The sequence below is a fragment of the Diplotaxodon limnothrissa genome, linkage group LG23 (assembly GCF_057381915.1).
Source record: "Diplotaxodon limnothrissa isolate DT_005_m linkage group LG23, D_limnothrissa_male_GT1.1, whole genome shotgun sequence".
In the NCBI taxonomy this organism is placed as follows: domain Eukaryota; kingdom Metazoa; phylum Chordata; class Actinopteri; order Cichliformes; family Cichlidae; genus Diplotaxodon; species Diplotaxodon limnothrissa.
In genome coordinates, this window is record NC_140617.1 from 8,038,109 (window position 1) to 8,059,176 (window position 21,068).

The 21,068-nt window shown below is 42.7% G+C and overlaps 1 protein-coding gene across 1 annotated transcript; it reads right to left on the reverse strand.

Annotated features, from left to right (window-relative positions):
* Nucleotides 1-230: 230 nt before the first annotated feature.
* Nucleotides 231-9,827, reverse strand: LOC146607482 (protein-glutamine gamma-glutamyltransferase K-like). Its single transcript, XM_085347660.1, has 13 exons — nt 9,545-9,827; nt 9,228-9,419; nt 5,262-5,513; nt 4,012-4,130; nt 3,812-3,919; nt 3,335-3,512; nt 3,112-3,250; nt 2,558-2,750; nt 2,211-2,364; nt 1,794-2,078; nt 724-884; nt 490-626; nt 231-390 (listed from the first exon to the last, which is right to left on the reverse strand). Exons 1-13 carry the CDS (start codon nt 9,825-9,827, stop codon nt 231-233), a joined length of 2,361 nt encoding a protein of 786 aa, XP_085203786.1.
* Nucleotides 9,828-21,068: the final 11,241 nt, after the last annotated feature.

Here is a 21,068-nt window from a genome sequence, read left to right on the forward strand (position 1 = left end):
TCTATTCTCTGTAACAGCCCATAAACGCCACCATGTTATCAAATATTTTATGGTTACGCGTGGTTATAAGTAATTTCAATATTCTACTGCAAAAATAAATCAGTACTGTGCTTTGTGAAAAAAATACTGGCTTATCATATAGAAAGCAAAAAGCAGAAAAAAAGACACAATCAGTGCCTATATAAATGAAATAACTGTCAGCATTCAGCCTCAAAGTGGCTCTATTATCACTATAGAGGGGCGTTGCTTTTCTCCTCCACAGTGATGTCACTCACACCATGAACCTGCGTGAGCTGCTTACAGTCCAGTGAAACTAGTAATTTTCTCGTTCCAGAAAGGGTGGGGATGAACTGCTCAGTGAGAGACACAGAAGCGTGGCTGCCAATATCTCTGAGGGTAGGACAGGAAATGACAGTAGCAATCACAAAAGAGATAGCTAGACAAGGTATTTAAAAAAAACACAGTATAAAGTATATTATTCCTCCTTACCCATAATTTATCATTCGAGCAGTCAGAAGGCCAAGTCCTTCCACATGGAATATCACTGCTTTCAGCACTTGTGGCAGTGGATTAGTAAATGAAATCTCTACTGACATCTTCTCTCCTACCACAGCCTTCCCCAGTGGCTATTTGACAAAAAACGGAAAGAAAACAACTTTAGATATAGATTTATATCTTAATCTTCTTTCCTGTAATAATCACCTGATTAACTACGTGGCTTACTTTAATGATGAGGTCTGGTGTTCTGAGTCGGAAACTGAACTGAGTAGCAAGGATCTGCTGTGTTTCTGTGACCCTGCCTGATACTGTAAGCATCAGGGCAGCCTGATCTATCAGTTTGTCCTTGTAGTCTTTGTATTCCAGGGCCCACTCCAGAATCTTTTCTGTAGACAACAGAATAGTGAAGATGGCCTTTATAATTAGTGAAGATGGCCTTTATAATTAGTGATATATATATATATATATATAGTTTGTAATTATTCAGGTGCAGTCGGTACCTCCCACACTACCCCTCAAAGTCACTCACTGGTTTCCTGTATTCTGCCTCCTTGATCCCCTCAATGAATGCGAATGCAACTGTATCATCCCAAAATTTGACAGAACTTGGTATTGTAATGTTAGGCACCAGTACATTATAATTTTTTACAATAATTTACCTGCAACCATTGTCAGCAGATGTTTTCAAACATATTTAGCTTCATAATATTATATCAAGTTAATCTTTTTTTTAATATATATATTTTTTGGCCTTTTTTGGGCTTTATTGGACAGATACAGTGAAGATTGACAGGAAAGCTACACCTAGACATCATTGATTCCTTTTATAACATATATGGATACAATGTATGGGCACCGCTGAGGGCAGAAAGCATCTCCAAGTCTCAAGCCAGCTTGAAAAGACTGGATTGCAAACTGTGGATTAGGAATGATTGAGTTTCTCTCTGGAGTGGAGGAATTCAAGTAATCTAGGGATTTGTTCACAAGTGGGAGAAGAATGGACCGTGTATTGTCAGATATTTCGGTGTCATGTCTGTGTGGTGATGCAGTGGTAACGGCAGAGATGAGCCCAAAGGCTTCCCCTCTTCATAAGTTTAAGACTATGGAGTCACGCAGTGGAAATTGGCTTCTTCAAAAAGGTGTCTGCCCTTGCCCATAGAGATGGTGGTGGAGGGAAAAAGGACTACGATCCAGACTTCAATAAATAATAAAAAAAATATTTATTCTGCTTGTGAGATAAGCCTTGTGATCTTGCTGATGAAAAAAAGTCATCCAAAATGAAATGCTCCACTCACCCTCATTGGGAAGTACTTCTATATCTGTCGTGTCAGTTCTGACTGTAGCTTTGTGGACACCGGTGTAGTACATGACTGACACCTGGCTGTGCAGACTGACACTGCGTTGCTGTGAACTGCTGTTTTTCAACGTGATCATCAGCTCTGCATCTTTTCCCATTTTAGGACCTTCACCATCTAGCGTAACTTCTAAAGAGACATCCTGAGCTGTAGGAGATGAATAAGCTTTTGCTTTGGAGCCAAAGCTACATGCTGTTTCCACAGCAATGCGTTCCTCATTTGAGCCTGAGAATGACAAGAAATGTTGAGATATTTGAATAAGTTATCCAAAAATAATATCTCAGTTATAGCCCTTTTTAAATTTTTTGTGATCTCCTTTAAGTCTAAGTAAGTGTCTGCTTTTTTGTTTGATGCTACCTTCAGGATGTTTGTAAAGGTGGGTGATATCACTGCGTTCATTAGAGCCAACTGCTTTGGTGCTGATGGAGATGCCCACAATCTTTTTCTCACTGTATATTTGAGTGAAGGTCCCATCTGCATTCTTCTGCCAGTAGATTTTATCACTGTTCACCTGAGATATCGATGAGACAGACCATGAGAGAGAGATGGGGTTAGAAAATAAAGTCCCCACCACAAAGGAAGCTGTCATGCATATATTTAATGCGTGCCATATGAATCCTTATCAGTATACAGTGTTTTCATATCTACTATGATAAATGTCTTCTACCTTCCCAAAACACAGTAAAGAAGAATATTTCACAAACCTCAGCAAACACAAAAGCTGTGTCACTTTTCAGGTAGACCTGACCATAGCGCACAGCGGCGAGAGAAGCAGGGCCACAGCAGTAGGTGCCCTGGCTGGTCTCTTGAGGCGTGGCGTCGACAGCCTGCCATCCTCCGTGGCCAGGAGGTAAGTCCTTACGAGCCATCCAGCAGTCATTCCACACATGGAAGTTCCTTCAGAAAACAATTATGGTTGGTAAACTAAAGTTATAGTGAAAACAGCTGTGGAAATTTTAGTTCTGCGTAAATCTGTCAAGTACTATGAGGTTTCTGTGGGTAGTTTTTAAAACCTGTTGTAACAATTTTAAAGTAAATCAACCACATACCAATGTATAAATGAAGACACATGTGCTGATGTTGCCATCTTTGTATCGTCAGACTTAAATTATTAGGCTATACCACTTATCTTTTAGTTGTTTCCAAATACTGGTACTTGTACCACTGAGGAGTAACTTTAGATTAAGCCACTAGAGTCATGCAACGCTTAACCTCCTTCTTTGTAAGTCAAGGTAAATGTGACATATGGTGAACATACCAAATTGAGTCCACATTGAGGTTCTCTATAGGCTCCAGGTTCTCATCCAGGTACACATCTGTTGTCAATGAAACATCTGTGTCATGTGCTGAGCTGAAGTTGGTCACGGTTCGGGTGGGAATGCCTAAACACCGTAAAACTGAAAAGAAGACAATGGGTTTAATATCGTATCAGCCACTTAGTTTGATCAAATAAATTTATTGTTAGCTGAAAAAAGTCTAACCTGTAGTGACTACACCAGCAAACACCCAGCACTGGCCATATTTAACAGGGGTTCCATTCTTTTTGTGGTATTCCTCAAGGATTTCTACACTTCCACTCCACACTGTTGGAGAAGTTCCATTTGAATAATCTCCTGACCAGTTTCCCTCCAAAACACCTTGGTCATCAGGGGAGTTTACCTGAGAAATAAAGGAAGTGTTTCATGTTTTCATGGTTGACTTTAAGGACAATACCCGAAATACCTTAAGTTAGCTAGGTTTTTTGTTTATTAATTCAAATCTGGACATTTGTTTTTTGCATTTAATCCATAGCAGGTGTAAGCAGAAGTGTGCAGCCACCATTTGGCCACTTGGTATCCACTCCAGCTTTCAGCCACTGCCTGCGTTTAGGGGACTATGATATGGCATATGCGGTTTAACATATTTTACTGTTTGTTGTATGTCCAGTGATGTCGTTGTTAGTTGGGATCTCGTCTCACCATTGCTGAGATGATTCGCACCACATTAACTGGGTCACCCCACCCAGATGGAGAAGTTCCACTCTTTTCCATGACAAAGAGGCAAGCAGCCAGAATCCTGTCATTAAACTGATATCAAATGAAAGGAAAACATGAGGAGACCATGTCAGTTTCGACCGCTAAGCTTGGTCATTAAACATTAAGATTCAGAGCACCCTCACCTGTCCGTAGTTCCATGTCCTCGCTCCAATTTGATCCTTTGTGCCATAGTAGATTCGTCCAGTGTCATTTAGGATGTACTCTTGCCTTTCATCTTCAGAATCCATGTACACAATGTCATCTGACAGAAAATAGGAAAGGCTAAATTTTTAACTGGAAATAACACAAGGTCACTCTGAAGCATAGACTCTACAAGTAGGCTTTATCTTCTAAATTTGGTTTCTTTTCTATCACAGTTTCATGGTATTTTTACCACCCTAAATATCTTTTATTAAACTGTCTGAGTCATTCTTGAAGGCTGTCTGTGGAGATTTATTTTGAACTGATGACAAGGGTATATCCATACTGTGCTTGTTGTATAAGAGCACCTCCTACACATATATTTGGAAACGATGGCATACGTCTGTTGTCGTCTGGTGACGCTTGTAATTTTTGTACTGAACTTTTGAGAGGTTCAGTAGTTGTCATTTTAGGGGCTGTCACTGCTTTGTATAGGGCATTATTTCAGAGAAATAGTGTGGTATTTTTGGAAAGATACACTCACTACAACATAAGAAGATGAAGCTGAACAGAAGGAGGGAGATGCTGGCAAGAAAAATACTCTTGCTAGCAGCATAACCTGAACATGTTATATTTAGTGATAACTGTGGGAAGATACTGCTATTTAGCACAAAAGATAGTAGCACCATAAGTGACCAGCCTACCACAAATAACAACACTGCAAACAAAAACTAACCCTTTAAAGCCTAAACAAAAAACAAATTTGTTTTTTTTTTAAAAATACATTTTAATTTCCATATATGATTTTTATTTTGTGTTGTATTTGATACATCTGGCATTTTTTTCTTGTTGTGTAACTTCTTTAGATTTATCAGGGGGGAAAATCACACCGATGATTTTGAAGTCACAAAACACTCACAAGAAACTGTATGTATCAAATATGATACACTAGGTGATTTAATAATTTTTTTATTTGCCATTCTCAATATGAGAATTTGATTTTCTTATTTAACACTAATGCCAGAGGACTTTATTCCAAAAAACTCCAAGTATGCAATTTTGTATGTACACAATAACCTACACAATAGCCTGATGTGGCCCAACCTAGAAATGTAACTGCACATCACCATCACCACAACCCACACAGGTATAAATACTGGTAGCAGGGTTGGCCACTTGCATAGGCTGCATTATAGGCTCTGCATAGATTCATTCCAGAAGTATAAATTAACCATAAGATGTCCATATTTACCTTGACACCAGGGGTTAAACAATATGTAGATGTCATTGGCAGGGTCATGTGTGGAACTGGCCGATCCATTTTGATTATTTGTTTCCACTGTGAGTTGATATCGGCCAATGACGGCTGTGGCTGGAGAATTCACCAACAGTTTTATCTTTTTGTCCTCCTGTTTCACAACAGCAGCCTCCCAGCGATCACCCTCCAGCTTCGCCACCAGTGGGATGATTACATGAGTTCCCTTTGCCACTACTGCCAATGGACCTTAGTAGGTGAAAAAGAAAAGAAAAAAAGTGTTACTGGCTGTTATTCATAACATGCCCAAACAGTTACTGTGCTTTTTTAAGAATCACTTCCCTCAATTAAAACCACACCTGCATTCCCAGAGTATGTTTGAACAACAGAAACTAAAAAGAAGGAACACAGAAAGCTCTGTCCTGACAAGCTGTCTACACACACACACACACACACACACACACACACACACACACACACACACACACACACACCTTGCGTGACAGCATTTGATCTCAGCGCAGCTGTGCTATAAAAGTCTCCATGTTTTCAGCTTCACTGTTACTGCACTATCTTGACGTTTGAAGTTAGTGTGGCCTCATCATTATCAAAAGAAAGCTTGATCTTCAAAGACAACAAAAAAAATAGTGTTTTCTATAATATATAAACTCACAATTTCCCACAGTACAAACAGCTGAAATGTTCAATTTGTTGCCACATTAAGGAGCTCTCCTTCTAAAGTGATAGTGGAAAACAACAGCTTTCCATGGCTATCACTCTCTACCCTCAGTGGGTGTGACCTTGTCTTGACTGTGTTTTCAAATGCCTTAAGAGAACTGATTTGCTTTTCTCCAGTTTCACCCTGAGATGTTTATCTGATTCAGTCATGGACAGACAGGCCACTGATTGTGTGTGACAAAAGGAATCGAAAGCGGCTCGCAAAGACATGAGGAAAATGAATGAAACGGCCATTGTTAAGGAAAAAGTAGTTGCCTCTGCATTATAGTGACCAAGAGGGAGGGAAAAAACAGACAGGAGATGCCAGGACGCCATAATGACTTACTGGCTGATGGGAAAGCAGCAGCTGTGCACCACTAGCCACCACGAGTGATAAAGATAGCAAGTTCATTAACATGGACAAAGACTACACCTTTACATAACCACTGAGGGACTCTAACCCAGTGACAGCTACTCGAGACTCTAACTCTGGTTCAGGGAAGACTTTATGATTTTCTTTTATAAAAACAAAAGAGAGCAAGAGATAAACAGAGGGAGAGAAACATAACACTCTCAGGCGCACAGCTCTGAGTGTGAACACATAAGCCCCTCCCACCTGCTGTCTAAACCTTCTGTTTTCATGAGGCTGCCAATCAGAAGAAAATTGACTTAAAGGAATGTTACCGGGAAAGGAGAAAAGTTAATACAGCTTTTTTGTTGTTGTTTTTTCCCAAACAGTGGATGAAATGTTGGGGTTCAACATAACTCATGAGAAGATAAATTAGGATATTTTAAACTAAGAATCAAGAAAGAGTTACTAAGGCCTCTGTAGCTGAGTCCAAGAATGAAAAAATATCCTTGGAAAGGAGCAAGACTCCTTTATAATTCGACAAGCTTGTTAAATCTAACAGATAAATATGCATGATAAGTGCTGTAGATATTCAAGGAGACCAGTTGATGAAGCCTTCTGTTTTCGGTGGCTATTGCTCAATAATTGGGACATAAATTATACCAGTGCACAAAAGAACTGTAATTAGCAGATGGCCATGACATTTTCAGACACTTCTGGGTACAAATGAGCAAAACCCAAAAAGTCTGATGATAATTGTTAAAGAGTTTACTCCTAATTGATGAGTAACTGCCACAACTTGACATTCTTACACTTTTGTTTTGTATCTTCAGTTTATGGTTTCCTGCTGCGCACGGCCTGCATTTCTGCAAAGCAACAGTAAACAGCTGCTGGCTAAAGATTCTAAAGACAACTATTCCTAGAAATATTGAGATTTGATAGTTCCAGGGTGTATTAACCCTTTTGTTTACTGCCAGGCCTTTTCTCTGCCTTACAGGGGGAAAGAACAGAGAAGAAAAAACTGTCAACGTGCAGTTCACTGTGCCTGACACTTTCATTTTGTCAGGTGTGACAAGAATCACCTCCTTAAAATTTTTTGCAGGGCTTCCAAACCAAAAGGTCAGAGCATCTGTCAACTGTCACTCTCTTTCGCCTAAAAAATCCTTGACTATTTAAAACAGTGTGTCGTTTTAGGTTGTGCTGTGATTAGCTTTTGTGCTGTGTGTCTGATGTGTCTCAGAGTACAGTCTTTAGACTGAATATAGGGTACTGTAAGCATGCCTGAAAACAGAGAGCTGGGGGCAATTTAGTTAGTAATGCAGTGCCATTCTGGAGAGCGGTGTTATGGTTTTCAAAAGCATAAAAACTGGCATTGTCTGCTGCTTTTGTTCTCCTGCTTATTGCTGGTATTACAGATGGCTTTTTAAATTAGTGTTCACGTTGAATGTCGCTGTTGTTTTTGTCTCAAATTATGGATAAAATAGGTTAGAACTATATTTTTTTCCCTCTAAATGCAAAATCTAGAATTTAAAATGTATACATTATTATTCTGTCACTTTACCAAAACAAAACCTTTCATTAAACAGTGCATTATAGAGCCCACCTTTTCTGTAGCAGCAGCACTGTAATTATTCTGCTTAAGTGTCCCTAACTTGCTATCACACACAGCTGTAATTGTAAGATCTATATTGGTTTTCCCTGTCTGACAGCATTCAATTCTCACAAGCAGTGTGCAGAGACAGGCATGCACACTGGGTAAACAGGTGGCGTCCGAGGCTCATGCAGCTGGCAGTGGCAGCAGTGACAGTGAATTCTCAGTAGAAGGGATCTCTAGTATCAGCAGGACTGAAGATTGCATCTGTAAAACACTCTCCCAGGACCATAGCAACCCCAACTGTTACCATAGCAATCTGAACTAAAAAATCCCCTTCTCTCATCCACAGCCTTCCCATATATCTATAAGTATCTATTTCACACATCTATGCAGCCTCAACACACAATCAGCAAAAAAACACAGTACAAGATGTGAGCATAAAAGAAAAAAATGTATTTTTTTTGTAAATTAGAGAGCTTCTACTCTCCGGAGAGCCATTTATAATGAATGAATGGGCCCTATAAGACCTGCAGTCCAAAACCTTTGATGCAATCCCCAGCAACTTCTTGAAATTGGCACTAAAAAAAAGTCAGCATGTGTGCATTCCCATGTTAAAATGCCCAATTTCAGCTGTGAGAACAAGTTTGGAGCCTGCAAAAGAAACAAACAACTATTGTGGTTTCTAGGGCTAGCTTAACTTTACAAAGCTGTCCAGTGGATTTTTTAATTTAAATACCGTGCCTTGACTTCAGATAACACAGGAAGCTGTTGCTGATAGTGATCTCCTATTTTACTGTAATTATTTGAGAAGTAATATCATCTGGTTTATGGATGCATCTTGGTGCTTAACTACTGCAGAAAAGAAATACTTCACAGGAGAATAAGAAAACAAAATTTCACTGCATTTCATTGAGTTTCATTTCAGTTCAGGAATATAATCAATACTGTAACTACAAACAATTAAAAATGGGGCTGCTTTGTCTGGAAGTGCATGTAGAAAAAAGAAAAAAGAAAAAGCAATTTAGCTCCATTCATTCCTATTCACAGTAGACTATATTAGAACAGGCTCCCCACTATATGCACTGTATCATGTGCTGCTCTGCACAAGATTTCAGGAAAACATGTGAGTATGTTGTGACCAGTTTGGATCCTTCCCATCCAGTTTCATACTCTGGCTCTAAATATTTCTGGCTAGTCTTGGATGAAATTCAGTCAAATTTGAAATTTTCTGTTGCCCCAAAAAACAAAACAACACTATAACATGTATTACTTTTATAAAAGTCTCCATTCACTTCTCACAAACCTGTTTTAAGGTCGAGATGAAGCTCATCGGAGGAGGGGTTGAAAGGTCGAGATAAGGTTATCCACATCTCGAAACTCTGCCCCCTGCGGATGATTAAATTATCACTTTGGTAGAGATGAGTGTGATGCTCTGTGCGATTCGCCCCTGATTTGCTTTTCAGGAGGTCTATTGACTTCACTTTGAGAAGGACTTCTGAAGAAAAGAAAAGAAAAAACATAGGACACGTTGAAGTATTTCATATTGTTGGCATTTCTTCCCTTTTGGGGGGGGGGGGGGGGGGGGGGTAAACAGTGGCTATATGGAGTCTCTCTAATCACCGTCAAGCTCTTTGTCACCAGGCACAGGTTTCTCGCCGTTTCCCCCGTCCTCCTTACCCGGCCCATCAACCAGCGTGACCTCAGTGTCTATGCCATCATCATGCTTGGGACAGCAGCATGGGCAGACCTTACGCAGCCACTCCTTGCATGCATTTCCTTTTTTAACATTGTTTTCCTTTGGCTCTTCTTTTTCTGCCTCTGTGTCCTCCCCAAATCCAAAAGTGACAGATGGAAAGCGACCTACTGCAGATCTGCCTCTTGCTGATCGCCTCTCTGCAGGCATTCTGGAGAAAAAAAAATTATAAAGAACAACAATTAGATAATCAATGACTTTGGTATTAATAATAGTTAACATCCCAGCCTTTACAAATGCTTCTATGCATATATTTCTTTTCACAACTGTTCATAAAATGGTCATAAATGATTAAGGTACCACAGTAAGTGATCTAAAAGGTAATCCATTGTCACTGTGAACAAAGACAAGAAGGGTCTTTTCATCAGCTAAGTTCAGCAGTATTTTTAATCCATCAAAGCTTCAGTATCTTATGATCTAAGCTCACCGGCTCATTACTGATGGATTCTATGCATCATGTCTTTGCTTCAGTGTGAGAAATTGCTGATTTAAGTCCTTTGAAATAAATTTAAAAAACCGGAACATAATCTTGCAGTGAAACTCTACCCTAACATATTATTTCCCAGAGTGCAACATCTGGGCAGGGAAAAAGAAGAAAATGGTAATGGCATGGTAATCTCAAGAAAGTATTATAAATATTACATGTTATTCATATTAAACTGCAACCATTTCTACTGTTTATTGGTTATAGTCAGTGATTTCAGTGTTGCTTGACTGCTTACAGATAGTCTTTCAACAATTTCTTTATCTTAGCTAACCATCTGAACGACTGAATGGCTGCTTTTAAATGGAGAATATTCATTATCCATTACCATTATCCATAAGAATGTCTATTAACTGGAGAAACATGTCTGGATTTCTGCTGCAACATTCGGTGTAAACAACATGAAAACGTCCATGATCTATCTTGCCTTGAAACAACAATTCATGCTGCTGGTAATAATGTCATAGTGTGCGTGATATTTTCGTAACACACCTCAGGCCCCCTTAATACTGACTGAACATTTTTTAATGCATGCAATTCTACACTGCAATCATCGAGTCCATCCTCACCTCCTCCATCACCGTGTGGTACGCTGGAGCCACTATCAGGGACAAACAGAGACTGCAGCATGTTGTGCGCTATGCTGAGAAGGTGATTGGCTGCAGACTCCCATCTCTGCAGGACCTTTACACCTCCAGGACACTGGGGTGTGCAGCTCGGATCACAGCTGACCCTTCTCACCCTGGACACAGTCTGTTTGACCTGCTCCCCTCAGGCAAAAGGCTCCGGTCCATTTGAACCAGAACCTCTCACCATAAGAACAGTTTCTTCCCCCCTGCTGTTGGACTCATGAACAATAACCATATGACTGTTCACACCACAAACACATGACTCTATACTGTGTTCTCTGCATCTGTTCCATTTTTGCACTGATCATCACTTATGTTTATTTAAGTGTTGTCTTACAGTATGTTTTGCACTACGTACCGCAGCAATTTCCCAATGCTGTAAACCTGCTCAACATTTGGCAATAAAACCCTTTCTGATTCTGAAATGGAGCACCAACCTTGAAAATGTGGTGGAATGGGAGCTTTTAATCACACCCACAAATTTGTAGGAGCCAACGATGCTATCACATCATTATGAACCAAAAACTGTGAGGAATATTCGTTCCTTCATTTATGAATCATTGATTTGTTTTCAAGGAGAAACTCAAACGTGTGTTTTGATTCAGCCTAGTCTGTCTCTAAATCTTTAAACTACTTTGTTCAACTTAGTTCTGTATGCATAAAGAATGATTCCCCCCCCCCCCCCGGCAAGACTTAGGAGGGGTGTTTTGACTCTGCAGTAGGCTACCCTCAGGAGAGTTCTGTAGCTGATCCTCTGAAGCTGATTTATGAGTCTGTGAAAGCATTTGAGTGGTCCTCTGGGGAACCGAGCACATGTTCTTATCCACAGCTGTGCAATGACAAAGAATTTTGTCATTGCACAGCTGTGGATAATGTAGAAACAAAGACACACATTTATCTACACACACAGAAACTGATTTATTGCCTAGCAACAAAACACTTTTTAAAAATATATGTATGTGTATATATATTGTACTCCACACAGCTACATTTATTAAAGATACAGTGGTTTTTCCCCCCCTTTTTCTACAGTCAATACGGCAAATCAATTTGTTCAATCAAGGTTCAAGAGAAGTAACCAGAATACCTACAATGTTGTGCCATTACAGTTTTAGCAGACTTGTATTCTACTGTGGAGGTAAGCATCAACGACACAGCTCTCAGTTCTCACTCCTTCTTTATTCGTCTCCAACATCAACTGCGCATATCGCGCCACAAAACACAGGAACACACTTCCTATACACTGGGTGTGAGTGGAGCCCTCTAGTGGTCCACCACACATGCCCCCCCGAACACCCAGCAGAACTAGTCCAGGACCCGGGGCTTAAGCAAACGGCCGGAACGGCTGAACTGGGGGGGTGGGGAACTGACAGAGGGCAACCCAGCCCGGGAGCGAGGCTGGCACTGGCGGTCAGAAAAAGCTGCAGACGACTCGGATTCCGTTGATTTTGGGTCGCTCCTGGGGGAAAAAACAGAATCCATCAGCCCGGTGGCAGGTGGGCGGCCGCGGCGAGGGGCCTGGGCCGGGACCACCTGATCCTCTTGCATAACATGTGCAGGCTTAAGTCTGTCAACAGAGACAACTTCCTGCCGACCGCCAAAGTCCAAAACGAAATGTTTGTTGCCTGGTTGAAGAACCCTGTATGGCCCGTCATATGGTGGACGCAGCGGAGTCCTATGGGCATCGTGCCTGACGAAAACGAAACGAGCAGAGTCCAATGAACTCGGAACAAAAGTGTCAGGCAGGCAGTGGTGCACAGGACCAGGAACAGGAAATGAGTCTCTTGGGGGGCGAAAAGGCAACAAAGAGGTATCGAAACATGGGGGAGGGCTCTCAGGTAAGAATTCCCCGGGGACCCGGAGAGGCTGGCCGAGGACCAGTTCAGCCGGGGAAACCCCGAGGTCTTCTTTAACCGCGCTGCGCAATCCCAGCAAAACCCACGGAAGACGGTCGACCCAGTCGCCACTTGTCAAGGAAGCACGGAGCGCGGCCTTAAGTGACCGGTGAAACCGTTCGCACATCCCATTAGCTTGCGGGTGGTATGCTGTGGTGCAGTGGACCTTGACTCCCAGGCCGTCAGCCATAGCAGACCAAAGCTCGGAAACAAACTGGGGGCCCCTGTCCGAGGTAATGTCAGCAGGGGGGCCGAAACGTGAAACCCACGTTGACAAAAATGCCCTGGCCACCGTCGCCGCTGTCGTGGACGCCAGGGGTACCGCCTCCGGCCACCTGGTTGTGCGGTCCACCACAGTCAAAAGGTGCGTGAAACCCTGTGACTGTGGCAAGGGACCAACCAGGTCCACATGAACGTGATCGAAACGCCTACCCGGGACACGGAAAGGTTCGAGGGGTGCCTGTGTGTGCCGGTGGATTTTCGAGCGTTGGCATACAAACCGCCGCCCATTCTTTCACCGCCTTGCGAAGGCCCGGCCAAACAAACCTGGCGCTGACCAGCTTGACCGAGGCCCGGACGCCGGGATGAGAGAGGGCATGCACCGAGTCAAAAACACGACGACGCCACGAAAGGGGAACCACCGGGCGGGGGCGGCCGGTGGAAACGTCGCAAAGAAGGTGCGGACCGCCGTCCCACACCGGGGTGTCCTCCAGCACGAGGCCCGTTTTTGTTGACTGAAGGGCAAGGACGTCCGGGTCAGCACGTTGCTCGGCGGCCATGGCAGCGTAGTCGATGCCGACATACACCGGAGAAACCAACACACGTGAGAGACAGTCAGCGACGTGATTGGACTTACCAGCCACATGCTGAATGTCTGTGGTAAACTCAGAAATGGCCGCCAACTGGCGCTGCTGGCGTGCGCTCCATGGGTCAGAGACCTTGGACATCGCAAATGTCAAAGGTTTTTGGTCAACGTACGCAGTAAAGTTGCGACCCTCGAGGAAAAAACGAAAATGTCGTGTCGCGAGGTGCAGGGCCAGCAACTCCCTGTCAAAAACACTGTACTTGCGTTCAGCATCCCGGAGCGTACGACTGAAAAAGGCGAGCGGTTGCCAGAGACCTGAAACCCGCTGTTCCAACACTCCACCCACTGCCACGTCCGAGGCGTCGGTGGTCAACGTGATCTCCGCCGATGGAAGCGGGTGGGCCAGTAGGGCGGCGTCAGCCAGCACAGACTTGGCTGCGGAAAATGCACGGACGCGTTCAGGCAGCCAGTCAACCGGATCTTTGGCTGTTTTACTTTTTAAGGCAGCATAGAGTGGCTGTAGCAGGTGGGCAGCTCTGGGGAGAAAGCGGTTGTAAAAATTTATCATCCCCAAGAACTCCTGCAACGCTTTAACCGACGTGGGACGCGGGAAAGCCGAAACGGCCTGGACTCTGTCGGGCAACGGAACCACACCTTCAGCGGAAATGCGGTGCCCGAGGAAATCCAGAACAGGCAACCCAAACTGGCACTTGGAAGGGTTGATGATCAGGCCGTGCGCTGCCAAACGCTGGAAAACCTGGCGCAGATGGGACTCGTGCTGGCTCGCTGAGCAGCTGGCCACCAATATATCGTCCAGATAAACAAAAACGAATGGCAGCCCACGCAAAACGGAGTCCATCAGCCGCTGAAAGGTCTGGGCGGCACCTTTCAGGCCAAACGGCATGCGCAAAAACTCGAACAAGCCGAAGGGGGTAATGACAGCGGTTTTAGGAACGTCTTCGGGGCGCACGGGAACCTGGTGATACCCCCGCACCAAGTCAATTTTAGAAAAAATCTACGTTCCGGCGAGATTGGCAGAAAAATCCTGAATGTGGGGGATGGGGTAACGGTCATTCTCCGTGGCATTATTTAAACGGCGGAAATCTCCGCATGGCCACCACCGACCGTCCAATTTGGGCACCATGTGAAGCGGAGAAGCCCATGCACTGTTCGAACGCTGTACAATGCCAAGGCGCTCCATGGCTGCAAACTCTTCCCGAGCGACGGACAGTTTCGCGGGGTCGAGGCGGCGCGCGCGCGCGAACACCGGGGGCCCGACCGTGGGAATATAATGCTCAACCCCATGCTTCGTTACCGTGCTAGAGAAATTAGGGACAGACAGCGATGGAAACTCTAAAAGCAAACGCTGAAAAGCATCCCCGGAGGTAACTACATTAGCCCGAATCAGGGGCTCGGCGGCCCGAGTAAAACAGGGTAGCGAAGAAAACGAGAGAGCATCGATTAAACGTCTGTTAGCAACATCGACAAGTAGTCCATGAGCACACAGGAAATCAGCACCCAAAATAGGTACAGAGCTAGCAGCAACAACAAAGTTCCACTCGAAATCCTGGCCATGAAAACAAACAGTCACCAACCTTTCCCCAAACGTTTTGATGGGAGAGCCGTTAGCTGCAATGAGCTGCGGCCCACAGTTCGCTGCTAGTCCGTCGGCAGCGGTAGGGGGAAGGAGGCTCTTCTGGGAGCCGGAGTCTACGAGAAAACGTCTCCCGGAGCGCGAGTCCTCTATGAAGAGCAGCCTTTCTGTATTGCCAGCGGTCGCGGCTGCTACAGCGCGCTGGCGGGTCCGTTTCCCTGGGCCGTGAAAGCGCAAGGCGGCAGGCAGCGACGCGCTCTGTCGCCAAAACGCTGATGGTAGAAACAGATGCTCTTTCCGTGGTGCCGGCGTGTAGCAATCCCTGCCGTCAGCAAGGGGGCGGATGCTCCGGGGGAGGCAGGTGGAGGCCTGGAAGGTGCCGCCGGCGTGTCCGTAGCCAGGGCGTGAACGTCGAAAGTGCGGCTAGCCAGGAGAATACGATCCGCTTCTTCAGCCAGTGAGCGATAATCCTTCTCAGGCAGAAGCGGAGAGTTCGCGAGGACAGCTCTCGCGGCGGCCGGTAGTTGGCGGAGGAAGAGGTGCACGAAGAGGAAACCACCGTCATCCGGCCCGAGCAACGATAGCATGTTCTCCATGAGCTCGAGCGCGGTACCGCCACCCAAGCCTGACAGGTTGAGGAGCTTTTCGGCTCGTTCGGCGTCGGAGAGGGCATAGCGCCGAAGAAGCAGCTCTTTGAGGGCGGCGTATTTCCCTTGGGCGGGTGGGTCCCGGAGGAGCGCCATCGCGCAACGGGTGGCCAGCGGGTCGAGCGAGGCCACCACATGGTGATACTTCGTGTCGTCAGCCGAGATGCCGCGAAGGGCGAACTGAGCCTCCACGTGTACGAACCATGACGGGGGGTCATGGAGCCAAAAGTCCGGCAGTTTAAGCGCCACAGCGAACGTAGCTGCAACAGGAGGCGGAGGTCCGGCGGCCGCTGATGCATCCATAGCGGAGTGTGCGTTATCTACGGCCCGTTGCATGCTCGAGTCAGGGGTCACCAATGTCGAGGTAAGCATCAACGACACAGCTCTCAGTTCTCACTCCTTCTTTATTCGTCTCCAACATCAACTGCGCATATCGCGCCACAAAACACAGGAACACACTTCCTATACACTGGGTGTGAGTGGAGCCCTCTAGTGGTCCACCACACTACTGATATTTTCTCTGTTTAAAGAGTTTAATTTGACACAAACAATGTAAAGCTTCAGCTGTTGAACTAATTTTCTAACTAAATAAGTACAAACATATAAAAACAAACTGTTTTCATTCTTGTTTAGAGAAACTGAAGATCCTTTTTGCCTACAGAGCATTTTAACAGCATGTGCTGAAAGGTCTGCTAAAACGCTACTTCTTTTTAAAATGTTTGAAATTGTTATAAGTTAATTCAAGATGGGTCATCCATTCAAGTCATCATTTCTAGTAAAAAAAAAAAGTGAATATCGACACATTTACAAAGTTATAAAGTTATCTAAAAATAAGCATGCAAATAACCTAAAATAATTGCAGAAAATCCTCCTGCACTGAATAGCAGGAGTTAATGTAAATGTCAATAGCTTTGCATATATTTGTTGAAAACAAAAGAATTGAATAAGATAAAAGTTATCCATCGAGATTGGCCCACAGTGGGTACAATGGACCAGACAAAATCTATATTCTAGATGACAGCACTTACTAATTACTCTCGATAGACTCGCTCTAGATTAGCTGGGATAGATTACAGCCTGCCCGCGACCCTGCTAAGCATAAGCAGAAGAGAATGGATGGGTGAATGGATAAATGTACTCATTGTCTATACTTTCCTTTCTTTTAGAAAACAACACATATTCTCAAGACTAGAAATTTAAGGATAATAGCAAAGACGCCTTTGATAAAGAGCCCCAGAAACCTTTTATGAACTTCATATCCAGATTTTTGTGATGAACTAGACTATTGTTCTGCAAAATTTAGTTAATCACGCAGCGGCACAACAACATATAAGATATGCTTAACTTGGTTTTTGGAAATAAATCCATTTGGATGTTTATCTGGTTAGAGGGCAGTAGCCCAGGCAAACTCATTCAACCTCACCACTACACCTATGTCCAGTTTAGAATCACCACTTAACTGAACATTCACATCTGTGAACTTACCAAAAGAAAGAATGCACGTGCACACAGGCTTGAACCTTGAACGTTACTGGGGTAACAGTGCTGACCAGCACACTTTTATTGTTTGTTGATTTAGTATAGTAAAAATCCCATGCCAGCAGAATGGCTAAAACGTTAAATTAAGCTGTTTTTTCACCCTCCACTTGACACTTAATAAGCTACATCTGTATAGTAGGCCTGTATGAGGGCCTACTATAGGTTTAGGAGACACACAGAATAGACATAGCTCCTGTTAGTTTGCTTGCAGGATGATGTTATATTAAATAATCTGTCAAATGTAAAATTTTGAGATAAGGGGAACTTTCATGAAGCTGCCCATCAGTGAGAAGGAGACAGCCGATTGTCATTACTTCTTCAGCTGCTGTTTTACACTCTAACTAATCAGAGCATATTTTCTCTGGCTGGCAGTGGCACATCTTGGATGACTGAACCAATGAGCAACTGAAACTGGCATTTATTTAATGATAGTCAAATGTCAGATTCTTAGTTTACCCTCATGACTTTAGCAGTTGATGTAAAAGACCCGAGTGTTATTCATTAAAGCTGGGTATTTTCCTTCAGGAGGGTGCTGAGCAGTAAGCATCCACAGCTGCACTCATGACCTCTTTGACCACAGGACCGTTTGTTTTGAAACACAAGGAGAAGTTCTGATATCTATTTCGCATTACAATTAAACTGACAGGAAATGATCACTGTATTTATTGAACTGTTATGCGTAATTTGGCAAATCTAATAGCTATTAAGGTGCTACTGTGAATCATATCTAATATGTACAGCATACAGATATTTTTTGAGGAATTCACTGTGAAGAAAAATACATTAATGTAAAAAATTGATTGACAGCAAGAGCTAATTTCGCAGGAAATAGAAATGTCAATGAACCTTTTCATTATTTTTTCATTAATACACAATCCTGACATGGCAACTGAGGTAGCAATACGTAACTGCGTTTGAGCCATACTCCTTTTCCCTATTAATGAATTACTTGGTGGAAAAAACTAATGTTTAGAAGAACAATTGAATGAATGTGAGCTAAATACAGTAAACATTGTTAGGAACACAAAGTGTAAATCTGTCTGAGCTACATAGCAAGTATAGAGTTCAAACTCACTCAGTTCAGTTTGAGAAGAAATGTGAAAGAAATGCAGTCTGGAGGGAGAAACCTTGTCTTCGATGTGCCTTTCCCTTTCTTAAACAAGCTCCAACTTCAGAGCTGCTTTAAATACTTGGCTAAGACTCAGGGGACACGCCTTTCTGTTGCACATGGAGCAGTCGGGCCAGATATTTCTCCAGACGCTGAAGCAACAACAGAAATTATTTAGGCATGGCACAAGCAGCCTTTTAAATATTACGAGAGAAAATAAATTTTTCTTGTCACTCTTGGTATGAACTATATCGGATAAGTTATGCAAAAACTGACACTGTCTCCTGTTTCAACGATTTTAGTTAGTAACAAATTTTCACCTGTGCCTCTCCCACTTTCACACAAAACAGGTTAATCCTCAGTAAGACAGTGAGGACACACCTCCCTGCTGCACTAGCATCAATCATGTCAAATGTTTAACCAGAAGCCAACGTCAGAGCAGGTGAAATCAAACATCCACTTAAAAATTTTTCCACTATTGGAAAATATGACAGTTTGAGAAACTGAGCTAGTTTCTTGTTCTCTTTAGTATTTTTCATCTTAATTATGTTAAAAAGTTCATTGTTTTTTAACATATGGAAAATGAATAAGTTAAGAAGAAGTTTGAATGGTTCTCTGTGTTGTTGACCCTGCGACAGCCCTCTTCCTCTATGGCAGCTGACACCCTCGTGACCATGAATTGGATAAGAGGAGAAAGCTGGACGAATGTTTTGGGACTTTTTGCTTGTTTTGGACAGTTAAAGTTACAAACTCTGTACCCCGTTATATTTAACGTGATTAGCTGTTCCAGTAAAGTAAAGAATTCTTTATATAAAGATGAATGCACAATAAAAAAGATGACATTTTCTGCTTTGACACATGACAAAAACCCATCCTTCAGCAAAGTGGCATGATCTGAAAACCTTTGACCTACCTGATGGCACATGTGGGATGCCTGCTTCGAGGAATATGTGAACCGGAAGGGAGTGGATGCCCACTCACTTTTATGCAACAGACATGACCACTGACTGGTTGAGTTGGTTTTCACTGATTGATAGGTAAATGAATGCTGAATAAAGCCTAATCCTATTAAGAGAGCAATTAATGAAGCGTAAAACCCCAATGAAAGTCATGTAACAATATTCTTCCTGATACCACTGGATACAAGAATTCAATAAACAGAGAAGACTTCACTATACATAGTGTGGAAAATGTTACTGACTGTGGTTCAGATGCTACAGGGTCCAGTAAACAAAGCACTGGTAATTTAGTCCCCTCCACATCCCAAGATGACCTTGGGTAAGATGGTGGACCCCCTGAAAGCTCTGCAGCCATTACTGCTTTATGACAATGTGTGGGTGTAAAAGGTTGAATGAGAAACACACTCTAAAGCACTTTGGACTGTTAAGCTTTAAAAGTACTTTACCAGTGAAAGGCATTTAGCATAGCATTACAGGCAAAGCAGAAACTTCTTTGCCGTGCTAAAGTAGATCTTGAGATGATCAGTCGATTCAAGAGGCTCCCAAAACCTTCCTTTCAGGAGTTTACATTGGGGGCGGGGGGTTATTCATTGATTTCCAACTTTTCATGTTGCTCAGCAGATTAATAATAACAAGACTGACAAATGATGTGATGATTATTATCTTGATTAGCTTTAAGGCATGGAAAAATGCTCATGTTAACAGCTTGTGACATCATTGTATGACTGCAGAATTGTTTACATGAAGATGAAAACATAACACCGTTATAACCCTTACATAGTGTTCATATTTGATGCCTGCATATGGTCCAGGTTAATTTTGACCCAGGATGAGAATTTGCTCATAAATTTTCAACTGCAGATCTATTTGAACCATATGCATAACCTATGTGACAATAATAAATGGATGATTAATCCTTAATTAATGTTTCAGAGACCAGGGAGAGTGTGTTTTTCTTCATTTTTATTATTATTATTATTTATTTATTTTTTTTCATTTTTTGATACCCCGTCAGTCAGTTTTAGGAAGCAGACTCGTGGTCTGAATGCTTAGTTGTGAATTTCAATTAACTTCTGCCTCTAAGTTGTAATTTTCAGAACACCTTCACCACTTCACTACAGTCAGGTAACATTAGATATTTAGGTATAGATCTCTCAGACTGGGTACAGGTAAAATACATTTGTCTTCTTAAAACGGTAGAAGATGATCTCACATGCTGGAAAACTTTACCTATATTTTTGAAGGTGAAAACGGGATAAGAATTTTGGACCTTTTTGGACTTAGATACATGTACTACCATTACAACGATTAAAGCCTATCCTTGCCACTATCATAAAAAATTGTTGTAATACCATTTATAAATAAGAATATGAAATCAACAGTAATAAACATTAAATTTATATTAAAAACACCAAACAACTAGTCTGTGTATTTAAAGAAATGATAAGAAAACGTGTGCTTCTGTATGAAATCTGTTCCTTATGTGTACCATACATAATGACTTTATGCTGTTTTACTATTTCACTGTTGCCAAGGCCAAGAATTAAAGTCCTCTTTGAACTCTGTCAGCTCTCTCCTATATAAAATAGACACACAGTGAAGAGTATATGAAAGTCATGTCCTTAAGAAATATCCAAAAACACACAACATGTTCAGTTTCTGAAGAATTTCTGAAACCATAACTGTCTTTGACTTTGCCCAGACACACTTTCACATTACATACTAATTTGG